The sequence below is a fragment of the Ictidomys tridecemlineatus genome, chromosome 2 (assembly GCF_052094955.1).
Source record: "Ictidomys tridecemlineatus isolate mIctTri1 chromosome 2, mIctTri1.hap1, whole genome shotgun sequence".
Taxonomy (NCBI): Eukaryota; Metazoa; Chordata; class Mammalia; order Rodentia; family Sciuridae; genus Ictidomys; species Ictidomys tridecemlineatus.
The window spans coordinates 152,155,098-152,170,655 of NC_135478.1; the positions used below are offsets into that span (position 1 = coordinate 152,155,098).

A 15,558-nucleotide genomic window follows, 5' to 3' on the forward strand; every position below is an offset into this window, starting at 1 on the left:
AAGAGAAGCACAAGAGATGCTTCTATTCACTAGATCACCATTTTAATTCTTCATGCCTGGGATCCTGTAACCTGCTTTGCTGGCTGCCCAGCATCTTGCATCTCCATATTCTAAAGCACTTTACATACTGATGCTAAAATCATCTTCTTTCCCTGCTGATCTGAACATGCCACCATCTGGAGTCCATTTATAGCCTCCCAACACCCTTGGGATAATGTATTTTCTTACAACCTTAGAGATTCTGCATCAGCCAAGACCTCGGTGTTTCTGCCCTTTACTGAGGATGGCAGTGTTTAGGTAGTCATGACTTTGTTCATTCATTTGTTCATTCATCCATCCATCATTCATTCACTCATGCATCGATTTACTTAGCATCTACCATGTACTAGGCACTTTATTCAATGCCAGAGAGGAATACAATGATGAATCATTTATATCTTCAAGAGGTCTACAACTTCAAATAGGTTAGATAAGAAGCATATGTGACTTAATTCAAATACAGCACAGACTGTGACAAGAGAAGTGGTAAAGGTAGAACTATAGTTGTAGATAAATACCAAGGTTTACCAGGGTAAGGATTAATGCCAGATGGGAAAGGCAGAGAAGCCTTCCAGGAGGAGGTATTGTTTGATCTGAGAATGAGTAATTTCCCCTAAGCAGAGAAGGGGGGATGGGACAGGATTGACTTGGCCTTCTTGCTGTCTGTTGGTTAAGTTAGTTTCTTTGTTGCCCTTGTCCTCTGTCTTCCTGGGCATTTGACCAAACAGAATTTTATTTTATTTTTCCAAGAATATCCAAATACCCAAAGGTCCAGTGACTCTAAATACCTCACTTAAAAAGGAAGTTTCCAGAATGATAGTAGAGTAGTAAATAGCAAATGAAAAGGCATGTTGAGATTTTGTTTCAAGATTATAATGAATAGAAGATGAACTTGTAAGGAACGGCATCCATTCTGGCACCCATCCTTATCAGCCTCTATTGCTGGCTAGAGTCACCAATGCAAATCATACAGGAGAGTTTACCATCCCCAAGGGGAATATCTGCATGATGCATAGTGCATGGTGTACTAAAAAAATAATAGCACAGTATCCCACAGGTTTGTCATGACTAGTCTGATGGCAGATAGTTCTATTTATGATTCTTGAAAACTAAATGTGAGTAAGGCTTAACATTTTTAGGTTTGAAACATGTTTCATATTTTGCTACATTTCTCTCAAGTGTGTATGCATTCTATAAGAAAACATAAAAATAGCATTAGCATCAAGCATGTAAATGCTTCTATGTGGTACACTTGGTAGAGGCAGTAAGGGAAGCCTTGGGTTTCTTACACAATGATCTGCCTTTGGGTCACCTACCTGCTCAACCTTAGCCCTCCTGAAGGTCATGTTCATTTAATCCATTTGAGTCATCACATACCAGAGGGTTGGCAGAGTTGAACAGAAAAACAAAAATTATACATGTGTTTATTTTTGAGAGGTAGTAAAGCAACACAAAACATCTTCAATTAGGACAGAATTCAAAATGGGATGTGATGGGAAGATGGACTCCAAAGAGGATTCATCAAAGTCTTAATAGCTGTAGTGTTGGCAATGTCATTAGTCTGACATGCATTCTCTACATTTATCAGAAAACAAGCAGGTAGATGGGCAGTGGAGGAGTTCAAGGGAAACAAAGTCATCCATGACTTCTTTGGTTTTCTTGGTAACCATATGGAGCCACATAATTAAAAGGTAAAAAGCCACAAAAAGCATTACCTAAATTCCACATGACTGGGAAGGAAAGTTGTATTGTCATGTACTCCAAGGGCTGAACTTTAGCAAGGGGCAGACCGCCTCTGCTCCTCCTCAATCTCCTAGCCTGGGGCTGCTCTTCACCATCAGGTTTTTAAATTCTGGCACAACTCTCTCTAGTCCTTTCTCAAGAGCTCCAGTTCCCCTCTCCTCTCCTTGGCTAGGTTTTCACTTGGGTGCCTATCTTGTTTAGTCAGTGTAATTGCTACTTAAAATTAAAGCCCACAGAACCAGCTTTGCCCTACTTTCCTCGGTTAGCTAAATCTAGAACCATTTAAAAATTTGTTTTTGAATAAGTAATAACATTCACATGTTTAAAAACTTATAAAATTATTTGTTAACAATCTCTTGTCTTTTTCCCCATGTAGCCAATGCCAACCACTTGCAAGAAATTTCTAGAGTTTCTTTATGCACACACAGAAGTGAATATAAATTTCCTTCCTTTTTATTCAAAGGGGAGTATGTTCTTCACACTTTTTTGGAACCATGTCTTCTGAACATCTTTTACTGGATACCACTCTAAACTTAAGACTTAAATAATTTATTATTCTTTCACACAGTGTTATGGGCTGATGGCACTCTGCTGGGTAGTTCTTGCTCATGCCTCAAGTATAGTTAAAGTCAGATGCCAACAGGTATAGACATTCTTTGAAGGCTTGGCTGGCCAGAATGGAGGCCGTTGTTTAATGGGAGATCAATTGCCTGAGCAACTTCACATGAACTCTCCACATGGCTCCAGTTTCTCACAATAAGGAGGCTGGGTTCTGACTGTGCACGCTCCAAGAGCAAGTGTTCCAATGTAGCAGGAAGAGGAAGCTGCCAGGCCAATTAAGGGCTATTTACAGACCTGATAAAGTCATCTCTGTGTGTTCAATTGACCAAAGCATTCACAAGGCCTGCTCAGATGAAAGGGGATGAAGATATCAACCCCATATCCTTATGGGGCAGTTTTGAGATCACATTACCGATGAGTTTGGGGGATAGAAGATGCTATAATGATTGTCTTTGGAATCTAGCGTCTGCAACACCATCTGAAGTAATTTTCTATCCTTCCTAATCTTCTCTTGTACTGTCTAATAGCAAAGCTTTCATTTCTGCTTTCACTTCTATGACTAACCCAGGTTCTCAATGCTTCTTAGTCATTATCAGAGCTATCTTCCTGCTCTCCACTTTTCCCTCACTGCCAATAGTCAAAAAAATGTGTTTTCTCTCCATAGATATTTCCATAAGTTCAGCTCTGATAAGCTCATTCTCCTAAGAAAAACTTAGCTCTGTTAACTTAGCATTTAGGAAAAGTTGCAAACTGCTGTCCAGCAATCTTGTTTGACCTTTGTGGTGTTGGGAAAATATAGGATTTGCATTTTTTTAAGCTTCTAATATTGCAAAACCAGGAGATTTTATATAAGAATCCAGGTTAAGCCCCACTTGAAAAACTAAGTTCTGATATATGAAAACATTCAATTATTCAACTAATATGTTCTAGATACTAAACAAAAGAGGGGGAAAATCCCCTTATGGAATTTAATTCTAGTTGTAGGAATTTCAACAATAGACAAAATAAATAAGCAAATTAAACAGAATGTTGGATGGTGATAAATTTTGTGGAAGACTGGGGAAGGAATAAGCAAAGAAGTGGATGGGAAGGGCTGTAATTTAAAATCACATGGTCAGGGAAAGCCTCACTGAGATGGTGGCATTTGAATATAGAAAATGAAATGAGGAAAAGAAATATGGATTTCTAGAATGGTGCTATACCATATTGGATAGCCACTAGCCATATGCTCCTCTAAATTTATATAATTAAAGTTAAATAAAGTTAAGAATTCAGCTCTTCAGTCACACTGGCCACATTTCAAGTGCTCAGTAGCCACACATGGTAAATGGCTGCAAAAGAGAGAACATTTCAATCAGTGTAAAAATGCTGTTGGACAGCACTGTAGAGAAGTGGCATTCCCAGAAGAAGCTTCCGCATGTGTAGAGGTGCTAGGGTGGTTCACTGCTTGATTTGAAATTGTGGCATAGTTCTTCTGTTTACCATTTCTTCCCTTTGATCTTGTCTACCTATTTTTATACTGAGAATACATAGCCTTTGTCATTTATCACCTTTACCCAAACCAAATTTTCAAAAGGCCCTTATTGATGTCAAGTTTTAGACACTTGGTCAATGTCACAGAATCTATGGCATCTATGGCCTCACATTGGGAGTTACATGCATACCAAGAACATGTACCAGGTGACAGAACACACATGTTCTGTTTGGAGCAGAGTGGGTTCATGGGATAATTCAAATTGTATTCTTAGGGGTGATTTGGTACAAACATTGTTGTCTTCCAGTGAATGTTTACCAGAAGTGTCCTACTCTGGTAGACAAGGTGTATCAGGGGAATATTTGAAGTACTGGGAAGGTGGCACTCTGGGGCTCAAGGCAATGACTACCTACTGGAACTGTAGTGTTTTAACACTATAAGATCAGATACAGTCTGGCATGAAGTAGGATTTCAGCCTTGGATAAATATAAGTGACAGGTATTAGGAAACCATAACAGACAATGGAATTTATTATAGAATTCTTTCTAGTAAATGCACAAGCCTAATGTGACAGGATTTAAGGCCTTCTACAATGTGTCATTGGCATCCATTCCTAGTTCTTCATTATATTTCCTCCTCTCCCAACAGCGTGACATATTCTTAATGTCCAATAGATTCTTGGCGTTTTGGTTACACTTCCCCTCTTTACTTGAAGGACCTTTACTCTCCTTTCTGCCTACTTGAATCTTTCCCACTCAGCATTAAGGTACAATTCAAACTTCCCTCCTTTTATTGATTTAACTTAGAAGCATTTCTCCTGCCTTATGCTATTAGCAAGAGTATAGGGGCTAAATCTTGTTTTGCTATCTACACCCTTTTCTGGTCACACGTATAATTCTTACTTGCTGTTTAAAAAAAAAAAAGTGAACAAGTTTATTCAACTCTTGCAAGGTACAGGAAAAAACGCGGACCCCAGTGTCCTACTGATTAGAGGGAAAACCACTGGTTGGCTTTATTGAAGAGATGGAGCTGGGATGTAAAGGGTCACAGCCCCTGCGTTAAGGCCCTGCTGGAATAGTCTCTTTTTGGGTGCTCCAGGATTCCTACTCCTGGAATGGTATAAACAATGATTCACACCACGCTTGGCCTTCGCAGTTTACCAAGCACATTCATCACAGGCTGCAGGCTTTCAGGGAAGATCAAGTTCCAACATGTTAACAGAGATTCAAGTTCGGGTCACCAGACTCGCACCTACTTTGCTGTACACCTATCATAACCAACAGAAGTTTTCTCCCCTCATCTTTTAATGATGAGTATGCCCAGAGGGGTCGGCGTGGGGCAATTCTGTGTCACGGTGTTTGTCCTGTAGAAGAATACAGAGCCTATTTTGAAGTTCTTTGGTGAAAACAATCGCTAGAAATAAGGATTATGATGTGGGGCTAGGCTGTGCATGAGTGCGGGAGGGAGGACGACTTCTCAGAGCACTTGGTCGAAGTCCAGGTCAAGCCTGGCTGTTGAGAAACGGGAAGTGCACCGGAATTTTTCAGCCCGAAGGGAATGGGGAGCTGAAGAAGACGGCAGAGGAGTGGGCTTAACGGAGGATTCTGGGAATGCAGCACCTGTGTAGGAGGGTGCTTTCCCCCGGGCGCCTCTTCCGTTTGAGTCCGGGGTGGGAGTGTCTGAGGGGCTAGGGCTTCAGACGTAGGTGAGCAGCGGGAGAGGGCGGGGCGGGGCGGGGCGCACCTGGGCCGGAAGGGGAGGTGCACGGGGCTGAGCCTCGCGGGGGCCGCGGCGCGCGCCAATGGGCAGCGGCTGGCAGCGCGCCCCGCGCCCGAGCCGCAGTCGCGCCCTCTCGCTGCTTGGCGAAGGCGCGCGGAGGCGAGCTCGGTGGAGAGAAGCTGCCGGGGCCGCGGCTGCGGTCTGGGCATGAGGATGGCGGTGGGCTCAGTCAAGATGCAGCCGCCGTGCGAGAGCCCGGCCCTGGCCGCGGCGGTGGCGGCGGCGGACAGCGCTCTGCGCCGCAGTCCCAGCGCCCGCGAGCCGGAGCGCGAGCAGCCGCCGGCGTCGCTGCGGCCGCGGCTGAAGGACCTGCCTGCACTGCTGCGGAGCGGGCTCACGCTGCGGAGAAAGCGGAGCGCCGCCGGGGGCCGGGTGAGTGGTCCCGGCCAGAGATGGGGCACCCGCGGAGCGCACGTGGAGCCCGCGCCCACCCTCCGGGCGATTATAGGGGGCGTCTGGAAGTTAGGGAGGCGGCCGGAAGGGGCTCCCTTCTGCCGGACTGCGCTGAAGAGGAGCCCGGGACGGTGGGTTTGGGGTTCCCCTCGGTGAGCGACAGCTTCCCCACCCCCAGATGCACTTGACTTAACCAAAGGGCATCTGAATTTAGGTTGCTTAACCCGGGCATCGCTGAAAGGACTGTTCATCTCTTCTCAAAGGGAAAGCTGCAGGTGTCCGGTGTCTAGCAGTCAGCCAGCCCTATCCGACAGTAAGCCTCAGTCCCTACGAATGGGATCCCAGTTCGCAGGACGCATTCGATGTGTTTGGACGTCCCATTGCAAGCTTTGGGCATAAGGACGGGCTCTGGCCGCACACCCCTGAGCCCCCGACTACCCCCACCCCACTGCAGAGAGAGAGAGAGATTCAGGAGTTGAAAGTTTCTGGGTGATCATCTAGTTCTTGGTTTCCAGCCTCTCCAGCACTTAGTACTCCGGACATCCCCTTGAAGAGGAGGGTGCACGCCCCCAGGAATCTTAAATATTGACTTCCTGATGGTGTGTTCAAATATGATTACCTGTCAAGGAGTGCCCCTCATTGAGTACTAAGTGCATCTAATGACCTGAGCAGGTCAGACATGTTTGGTACTGGAGAAGTGAGAAAGCTTTACCGATTATCCTTCAGGATCTTTAAGCCACTCAGGAGGCCCCAGCAGGGTTTCTGGACACTGAACAGACTTACTCAGACTTCTCTTCTCACCAGGGGAGCACCTTTGGTGGGTCCTACTCAGTTTGTAGGAATTCCTCATTATTAAGTAGTCTTCACTGAGAAGTTGCAACAGTGTACATGATTTGGGACTGTAACTTAAAACATGAAGTCTTGGTTGTCCACTTTAAAAGATCTTAGTGGAATACTTTTAGCTCTTGCATCTTGGGTTTGTGAAACTTGAGGGTTGGAGGGTATTTGTGTTGGTGTGGATTTCTTTGGGTGGGGAAGAGTCAGAAGTGGTGAAGGTCTTCCAACCTCTGGAGGCCACAGTTCCTCCTTTCCTAGGTGTCTTTTCAGAAGGATGATGTTCTGAGGATTATCTGTGTGTAATGGGACATTCTTAATTTTTGGAACTGTCCATCAATGACCTTAACATTTGGCATACAGGATTGCCTGCAAAGAAAGCAAGGAAATGTGTTCCCAAGACCTGGTAGCTAAATAAACACAAGAACCAGAGTTATAGACTTTGCAAGAATCTAGGGAAAAGTAGGTCAAATTGTGTTCCTATTATCCTTGACAGTTACTTTTTCATGGCACAGAATTCTGAAGACATGAGGGCAGCCAGGCAATCTGCAATAAGAATTGCTGAGAGTTTCTGTATAAATAGATCTGTAGCATGCATCTACATAGAGACTTCCGTTTCTCACTGCCTGGGATGATATGTGTCTTGCCAATATACATATCTACTCTTATTTTCTTAATTACTTTGAATAATATATACTTTATTAACCCTTCTTTAATTTTAGTACTATGTTAGTTCTTTTGAGGGGCTTAAGTGAATGGCTATATTTTTTTTCTTAATTGGGGGAAGATTGTCATATTTTCTATTATTGGAAACCCATAATTTTCAACAATTTTTCACTCTTTTTGCTTTGAACTATGGTTGTGATGTTGGAACCTTTGCCATCAGAAAGAGGAAAGAGTTTGAAAGAAATAGAAAAACAAGTGAAATGTGTACCTGTGTTAGCCAATTTGGGTTGCCATAACAAAATACCATGGGCTGGGTGGCCTAACCAACAGAAATTTATTTTCTAACAGCTCTGGAGGCTGGAAGTTGAAGACTTCAACATCAGTGTGCAGGCTGATTCAGGTTCTGGCAAGGGATCTCTTCCTGGCTTGCAGATGGCCACTTTCTTGTTATATGCTTCTATGTCCTTTCTTTGATTACTCAGAGGGAGAGACAGCTCTCTTTTTCTCCTCTTACAAGGCCACTAACCCTATCATAAGGGCCTCACCCTCACAATTTAATTTAATCTTAGATACGTCCAAAGTTCCCATCTCCAAATACCAACAAATTGGGGATTTGGGCTTCAACATAAGAATTTTTTGGGAGACACAAATGGAGATACAAACTTTCAGAAGGGGTTTGAAAGAAAGAGAAAAACAGATAAGATATGTTCTAGACTGGTTGGCTGGAGATTTGTTTCAGTGCAGCTGAGTGAATTCAAGGGCCAGTTAACAGAACATTTTTACAACTGGTAAAGGAGGAACTCTGTGAATTACATAAGTAAAGTTTTTAACTCTTGTATTGATCAAGATCTGAATTTGAAATATGTTTGACTTTTGTCCGTGCTGCCTTGGGCTTCCACAAATTTGGACATTCTGACATCAACTCAGTTCTTGTAGGTTGTGTTGCGCCACCCTGGTGCATTGTAGGCTGTCTCTTAACTGGGACAAAGTGTGCTGTCATTTGGTTGATATAGCATAGTTGCTTGGTTCCTCGGGTCAGTCACTTCCAATATTATTGAATTCACAGTCCTATTGGTTAAGACACTGCATCTCTTTAGGATAAGGGAGCCAAAGACTAAGTTTTGCTTTGTGGAGGTCCCTATTGAGGTCACCCCTTAAGCCTCAGTGGCAAGTAAGCTTGAATTCCCACTAAAACCTTTAATCTTTTTTTTTGTTGTTTGTTTCTTTTTTGAGTAATTGGATTGAACCCAGGGCTTCACACATGCTTGGCAAATGCTCTGTCACAGAGCTACATCTCCAGTTAATCATTTAAAAAATTTATATAATGGAATATATAAGAGAAGGGCATAATAAATCCTCAAGTTTCAACAGTTATTAGCATTTACCAGTCATGTTTCATTTATTTCTCCCTTCCCTACTTTTTTTTTTTTGTGAGAGCTGGTATATTTGAAAGCAAAATCATAAACACATAGTGTCATCTCACAAATCTTTCAGTTTACATCTTCAGTAAGGATATTTTAAAAGTGAAACAACAACAAAAACTTCTGTTCCTTTTTCATACCTAAGAATTTTAACAATTCCTTAGTATAATTCCCATATTCAAATTTTCTCAAATATGTTTTTTTCTACTATTAATTGTTGGCATCAGGAATTCATTGAGGTCCTCATGTTGCATTTGTGGTTAGGCTTTTAAGCTCTATTATTATAGTCCCCACCCTTCTTTTTTCAGGTCATTGATTTGCAGGAGTGAGTGGTTGGTTTGTCTAGTGTGATGTCCCACTCCCTCAGGTGATGGTTTACTTGTGGTGTCATTTAACTTGTTCTTCTGTTCTTCACATTTCCTATAATGTGGTTGTTGATCAGAACTTAGTCTCAAAGACAAGTAAGTATCCTTCATGGGTGTTGCTGTGTAAAATCTGTTGCATCACATTGTGAGACACATAATGTCTGGATGACTCTCTTTTTGAGAAATTAAGATTGATTAGTGGGCCAGGGAAGGCAGTGCTCATGACTCAGGAGGCTGAGGCAGGAGCATTGCAGGTTTAAGGATAACCTGAGCAATTTAGTGAGACCTTGTCTAGATAGATAGATAGGTAGATAGGAAGGACTTGGGGATGTAGCTCAGTGGCAGAGTGCCCCTAGGTTCAATCTCCAGTAGTGGGGGCCGAAGATTTAAAAAAAAAAAAAGATTGATCAGTGAGTCCAAGTAGTGTTTCCTTATATTTCTACCCTTTACCTAAGATTTTAGCCTCAACAGATGGTTATGGAACATCCATATCGTTATGGGGCACAAAATGGTGAGATTCTAAATCCATTCTACCTTGGCATTTATTATTGGAATTTTGTATATAAAGAACTTTTCCTCATAAAGTATTTGGATCTCTTGAAATTCAGATTATTCAGGAAAGACAGGGGAAAGATTCTTTTTCCCTTTATGAATTTGCAGAGTAATCATTTGTGGCCCTAACAACTTCCAGTGATAACTAGTTAGCTTTTCTAATATCTTTAAGAATTTGTGGATCTTAATATATTGGTTTCAGTCCATTGTGGTAAATGTTCTTTTTGGCACTCTGTTGGTCCTTGTGTCCTATATACTTTTACATGAAGCCTCAGTAGGCTTCTAGAACTATCTGGCAGGAGATATTCTAGGCTTATCTTGTATATTTCCTGCTCCAGACCCGAAGTCAGCCATTTTTCCAAGGAGCATGAATAGTTTTTTAACTGAAAAGGGTTCATTGTTCCTAATTTCTGTCTCTCTTGGTCTTAAGCCTTTACCTTAATTCATTCATTTTTCTTTTAATCCTTCTATCCAGGCAATTCCAAGACTGGTGTCCCCCTCCTTCCCCCAATAAAATAGCTGTTAACAACCATTTTCTCTTTCTATATATACTGCCAAAATACTGGCCTGACTTATTTTGGTCTTTGCTGCTATGATGTTTTCGGCAGACTCTACCAGTGTCTTCATCATCTTGAAATCTGTTTCATTTACAGCAGCCAGAGTGATTCACAGTTGTGCCAAATTGACTTCATCACAGTCCTCTGGGTGATCGTCAGCTTTTGGATTAGACCTCAGAAAGGGTGGCTGTCTTCTACCCCTTAACCAACCTTCACTAGGCAGTGGCCCCATAGCAGGTGCTTTTCAACTTGGAGAAACTGGGCAGAAGAGCTGGCAGCTCTCTGAATGAGACTCTCTTATGTCAAGTAAGGTCATTTTCCCTTGTGATTCCTCTCAAAGAGGAACAAAGTGACCCTTCCTTCTGTCCAGCTGGAGTGCTATGGGTGAGACTCAATACCCTCCTCTTCCAGATACTTGACTTTGCTGATTGAGAAATATGTACTGCCTGTTGTTATACCAGTACGCTCAATTTATACTCATTTTAAACACATCTCTTTCAGGCAAAGCATCTCGTTCATTCTTTGTATGTAAATTGAAGTCTATTGGTAACACATCATAGCACTTAATTATGTGCCATGCACATTCTGATACAAACTTCATTTAACTCTTACAAGCTTATGAGTTAGATACTGATATTTGCATTCTACAGACGTGGAAACTGAAACACAGATATAACTTGCCAAAGATCACAGAGTGTGTGGGTGGGAGGAGGGAGGTTTGATTCCAGGAAGCCTTGTTCCACAGAGTCCAATCCATGCTCTGAATTGACTGTCTAGTTTTCCTCAAATGCTCCAAGGGCAAAGGTTTTATTTACTTTAAACGACCACAGCCTTATAGCACCTGTTAATATTGCCTAACCACTGTGAAGATGGTCACTGAATGCTCCTGATGCCAGACTTTAACTTTCATTCATTGGACCACAGAGAGGCTGTGGCTCTCCTGTTGGGTGTGGGGCAAGAGGAATGGGGACAAACATTGTGATTAGAGGTGAATGGTAACAAATGGTGTTTGTCAGCTTTTCCTCACTGTGACAAATACCTGAGAGAAACGACTTAAAGGAGCAAAGATTTATTCTGGCTCACGGTTCCAGAGGTTTCAGACCATGTTTAGCTGGTTCATTGCTTTGCATCTGAGGTGAGGCAGAACATCATAGCAAAAGAGTATTGCAGAAGAAAGCTGTTCAGTTCCTGACACCTGGTGTTAAGATCACAGCCCAGTCAGAATGGCCCCTTACATTTTGCCAGAAGTAATGGTTGAGAGGCGAGCCATTAAGATGATACTGGATTGATTCAATTGTATATTAGACCTTTACACCAGTAATAGGGTGGGCGGCTCTTGCTGTCTCAGGCACCTGCTACTTTGGAGTTCCTGTTGAGTTCTCCAGAGTTTTCCAGAGTGAATGCCTGCGAAGCCCAGTGGAGGGAGTCCGGTGGGTGTGTGGTGTTCCTGGGGGCCACGTGGGTGGCGTTCGGGAGACTTCCTGGGGAGTGTGCATGGAGTGCTGTTGGAGTTCAGGCAATAAAGTTTCCTGTTTGAACATAAAAGTGCTTTGTGGCGGCTCTGTGATTTGTGCCCAGCCAGACTGCGGCAACCTGGGAAGCTGAGAGGTTGGTGCTGCAGGATAAGATAGAGCCCCGAGGGGCATGCCCTCAGGGACCCCACTCCCTTCAAACAGGTCCCACTTCCCACAGCCTCCACCACCTCCCAGTAGTCCATTCACTTACCAGTGGCCAATGAGATCAGAGCTCTCACGACCCAATCATTTTTCTAGATTTCCACCTCTGAACACAGCTGTATTAAGGACCAAGCATTCAACATAAGAGTCTCTGAGGGAAACTTTATATCCACACCATAACACTAATATTTACCAAAATTAAAAATAGTGTTTGGCATATCAGCAAAAATCACCCAAGTTCACCTTGATCAAGGTCAATCCAAAAACCTTGTGAATTGGCCCAGCTTACCTATTTCTTATCTGCTCATAGTAGCCTGTGAGAAGATAAGTGTCATTAAAGGATACCTGCATCTGCCAGGGAAGGTAGTCAGATCAGATACAAGAAACACTTGATGAACTTAGAAACGTTGGCATTGCCACCTCTGATAGCTGACCAACTACCAGTTTGAACCTGGGTGCCATAAAGGTGTTAACCACAGCTACAGAGAAGGTATGGTCATTCCTCTGTTTCTGAGGAGGATTTGTTCTAGGACTTCCTATGGATCCCATCTTCACAGATGCTCAAGTCCCTTATATAAAATGGTATTCTATTTGCATATAACCTACATATATCCCATGTACTTTAAATCTTCTTTATATTACTTATGACAACTAATGCAGTGTTGAGGCTAGGTGAATGGTTGTTTTACTGTATTGAGTCTATACATGTTTTTTTTTTTTCCCTCCAAATATTTTTGATTGGTGGTTGGTTGAATTTGCAGATGCAAGATATAGAAGGCTGGCTGTAAAACTCTATAGATATCACCTCTAAGTATTTGGGAAGAAGGAAAGCAAACTGTAGATTTATTTATTCTCTTTTACTTTCATTGAATTCTAGCAAAGGAATTCAGTGACAAGTTAATACTTCATTTTTAAAAATGTTTTCCCTATCCCCCAACCCCAACAGACTTTGGGTACAAGATTAGATGGGAGGAAAAGAGCATGGTATAACTGGGAGACTGGGTTGGACGCCCATTGCCACCGCTCTGTCTTGCAAAAGTTATTCCCTGAACTCCAGGAGCCTCTGGTTCTTCCTCTATAATGAGATACACCTCAGGCCAGCTTTTCCAAGAATAGAGACAATGTGTTAGGTACATTGGAGCTTCAATTTTTCCTTCCCTGTCCAGATGCTTATTCTAGGAAATAAGCATATTTATGGAAATCTAGGCATAGTTTGCTTTTTACTTTTGTATGCAATGTCAAATTCCATTTTTTTAAAAAAGTGATTTTCTAATACATACTGCATATTTTAGGTGTTGTCTAACAAAATAGGCTGAGTTTCAGACTTGTACTGTCTTTTAAATTGGCTTGGCAGTAATTCATAACTTGGGTAGCTAAAAATAGATGGAAAGGTGGGAGCTAAGTCACTGGTGATGACTTGGAGTACTTGTGATTTTTTTTTCAAATTCCTGACTCAATATTGCATAACAACCCTGGTTAGGAATACTGGTAATTCCAGTGATGATATGTGTTTTGGAAGTAGTTTGTAAGAAGTTGTGAGATTTTATGTGAACTCAAAATAATTCAACTTACCAGTTTAACTTTTTGTGGCCCATATTGCTATATTCAATCATTCATAAATGGGTGTGGAGAGGAGAAAGTCCATAGGTACTATTGTGGCAGGTCTTTATCAGATTCAAACCTCCATAATCTCCTAAAAGGAGGAATCATTTTCACTTATGAGGGAATTATGCTATGGAGAGGTTGAGAACACTGCTGTGGCCACCCAGGAAAGAGTGGGAAGGGAGCCCAGGATGGCCTGACTCCATAAACCATGGCCTTTCCCCAGTACCACACTAAGGCTCCGACATCATAGTAACATGTAGTATATTGAAACGATGGATGCACAGAACATTTTCAAGTCTCAGTGTAAAACATGATTCATTTTCTTTCCAGTGTCTGCAGTGGTAGCTTCTAGGACCAGCACTAATTTCCCACAGGTATTGGCAGCTGTTTGAGCTGGGCAGCTGTCAGTCATCTCCCAGCCATACTAGCCAACCTGCAAGAGGCTTGAAGGTTGAGGGACAACTCATCACAGGGCCACTTATTTTCAGCTCCATATTATATTATCTACTTAGAGAGTTATAAAGCAAGCAAGCTGCTTTTCTGGCCTATATGAAAAACCAGAGGAAGAAGAAGAATGAGTTTCTTGTGACCCAGGATTTATGTTTCTGATGGTAACATGCTTGACATTTAAGAAAATTGAAGCTGGGTGCAGTGGTCTGTGCTTATACTTCCAGCTACCAGAAAGGCTGAGGCAGGAGGATCTCTTCAGCTCAGGAGTTGGAGAAAAACAACAGAGTGAGAACTTGTCTCAAAGGAAAAAAGAAAAAGAGGAAGTCAGAGTTTGTGTACCTGTCAAAGTCACTGAGCTCATTTACAATTAAATGAAATAATTTAGAATATTCTAATATTTTTAATGAGTTTAGACTTTGGTTTATTTACCTTTTAATGTGGTATGATTATCTGAGGTGAATGGACCTATTTTTTTTATTCTAGGCATTTTTAGGAGTCAGGAGTTGGCACTGCAGAAACACACACGCAAACATAATTTTGCTTCTCATTTCAGGTGGCTCATGGGTGTTCTAAAGCCTGGACCACACAGACACCCTAGTTTAAAAATCTTCCCTCTCCTGCCTTCTAAAGAGCAAGACTATGGTTATATAATTATTTTACCGTTTGTCTAAACTTACTATAATATTTTGACACAAGAAGTAATTCAGTCATAAATATTTTATTGAATTAAAATATTTTATCAGTTTGTTGGGTTGGAAAATGTTCACCTCTGAATGTGGCAAATGTTTCAGTAAGTCCTGGTAGTTGGTAGTGATGATGATGATAGTTATTGTTGTTTAATAAGTCCTTATATAACATTTATCCTGTTGGGTCATTCAGAATACCTTAAGAATAGTAACTCCATCCTAGTAACACAGCCTCATGTGACAGATTGTCTCATTGCACAGAGAGGCTAAGTAAGTTACCTAAGATCACCAAGGAAGCAGAGGATCTAAAATATGAACCCAGGAAGTCTAGCTTTAATCTATCTACAGTCTTTTGTATCCCCTCTCTAAATAATTAATGTATTTTCTTGATTATATTCCCTTTTTTTCCTTCATTTTAACACTTTGGAAATTGGGCTGCATCTTAGAGTGGATGTGTTCATTTAAAGAAGTACTATTCTCCCCTGTAAAGCTATTATTAAATTGAAGGTATATCTTAAAATTATTGGTGCCTTAGAATAAAAGAAGTATAGTAAGCCATGTTTTCATTTGTTAAAATTTAGCTGTGTAATTTATAGAAATATCAAAGTTTTAAGTGATGCATTCAAACAAATCCCTATTAATTTGTGGAAGTATGAAAAATGCAAATTAAGACTCTATTAACAATTTATATGAACATTGATATTGCTTAGGTAATGATTTCAATGTCAGGAGAGATTAAATTTAAATGTTTACTATA

General features: G+C 41.6%; 1 protein-coding gene across 2 annotated transcripts in view; it reads left to right on the top strand.

Annotated features, from left to right (window-relative positions):
• The first annotated feature begins 5,627 nt into the window (after positions 1-5,627).
• Positions 5,628-15,558, top strand: part of Rapgef5 (Rap guanine nucleotide exchange factor 5) — a 226,736-nt gene continuing 216,805 nt past the window's right edge. For both annotated transcript variants that reach the window (XM_078039979.1, XM_078039980.1), the window contains exon 1: positions 5,628-5,968. In XM_078039979.1, coding sequence (XP_077896105.1) covers positions 5,744-5,968 — 225 coding nt within the window. In that variant the 5' untranslated portion in view covers positions 5,628-5,743. The remainder of the gene's footprint in view (positions 5,969-15,558) is intronic.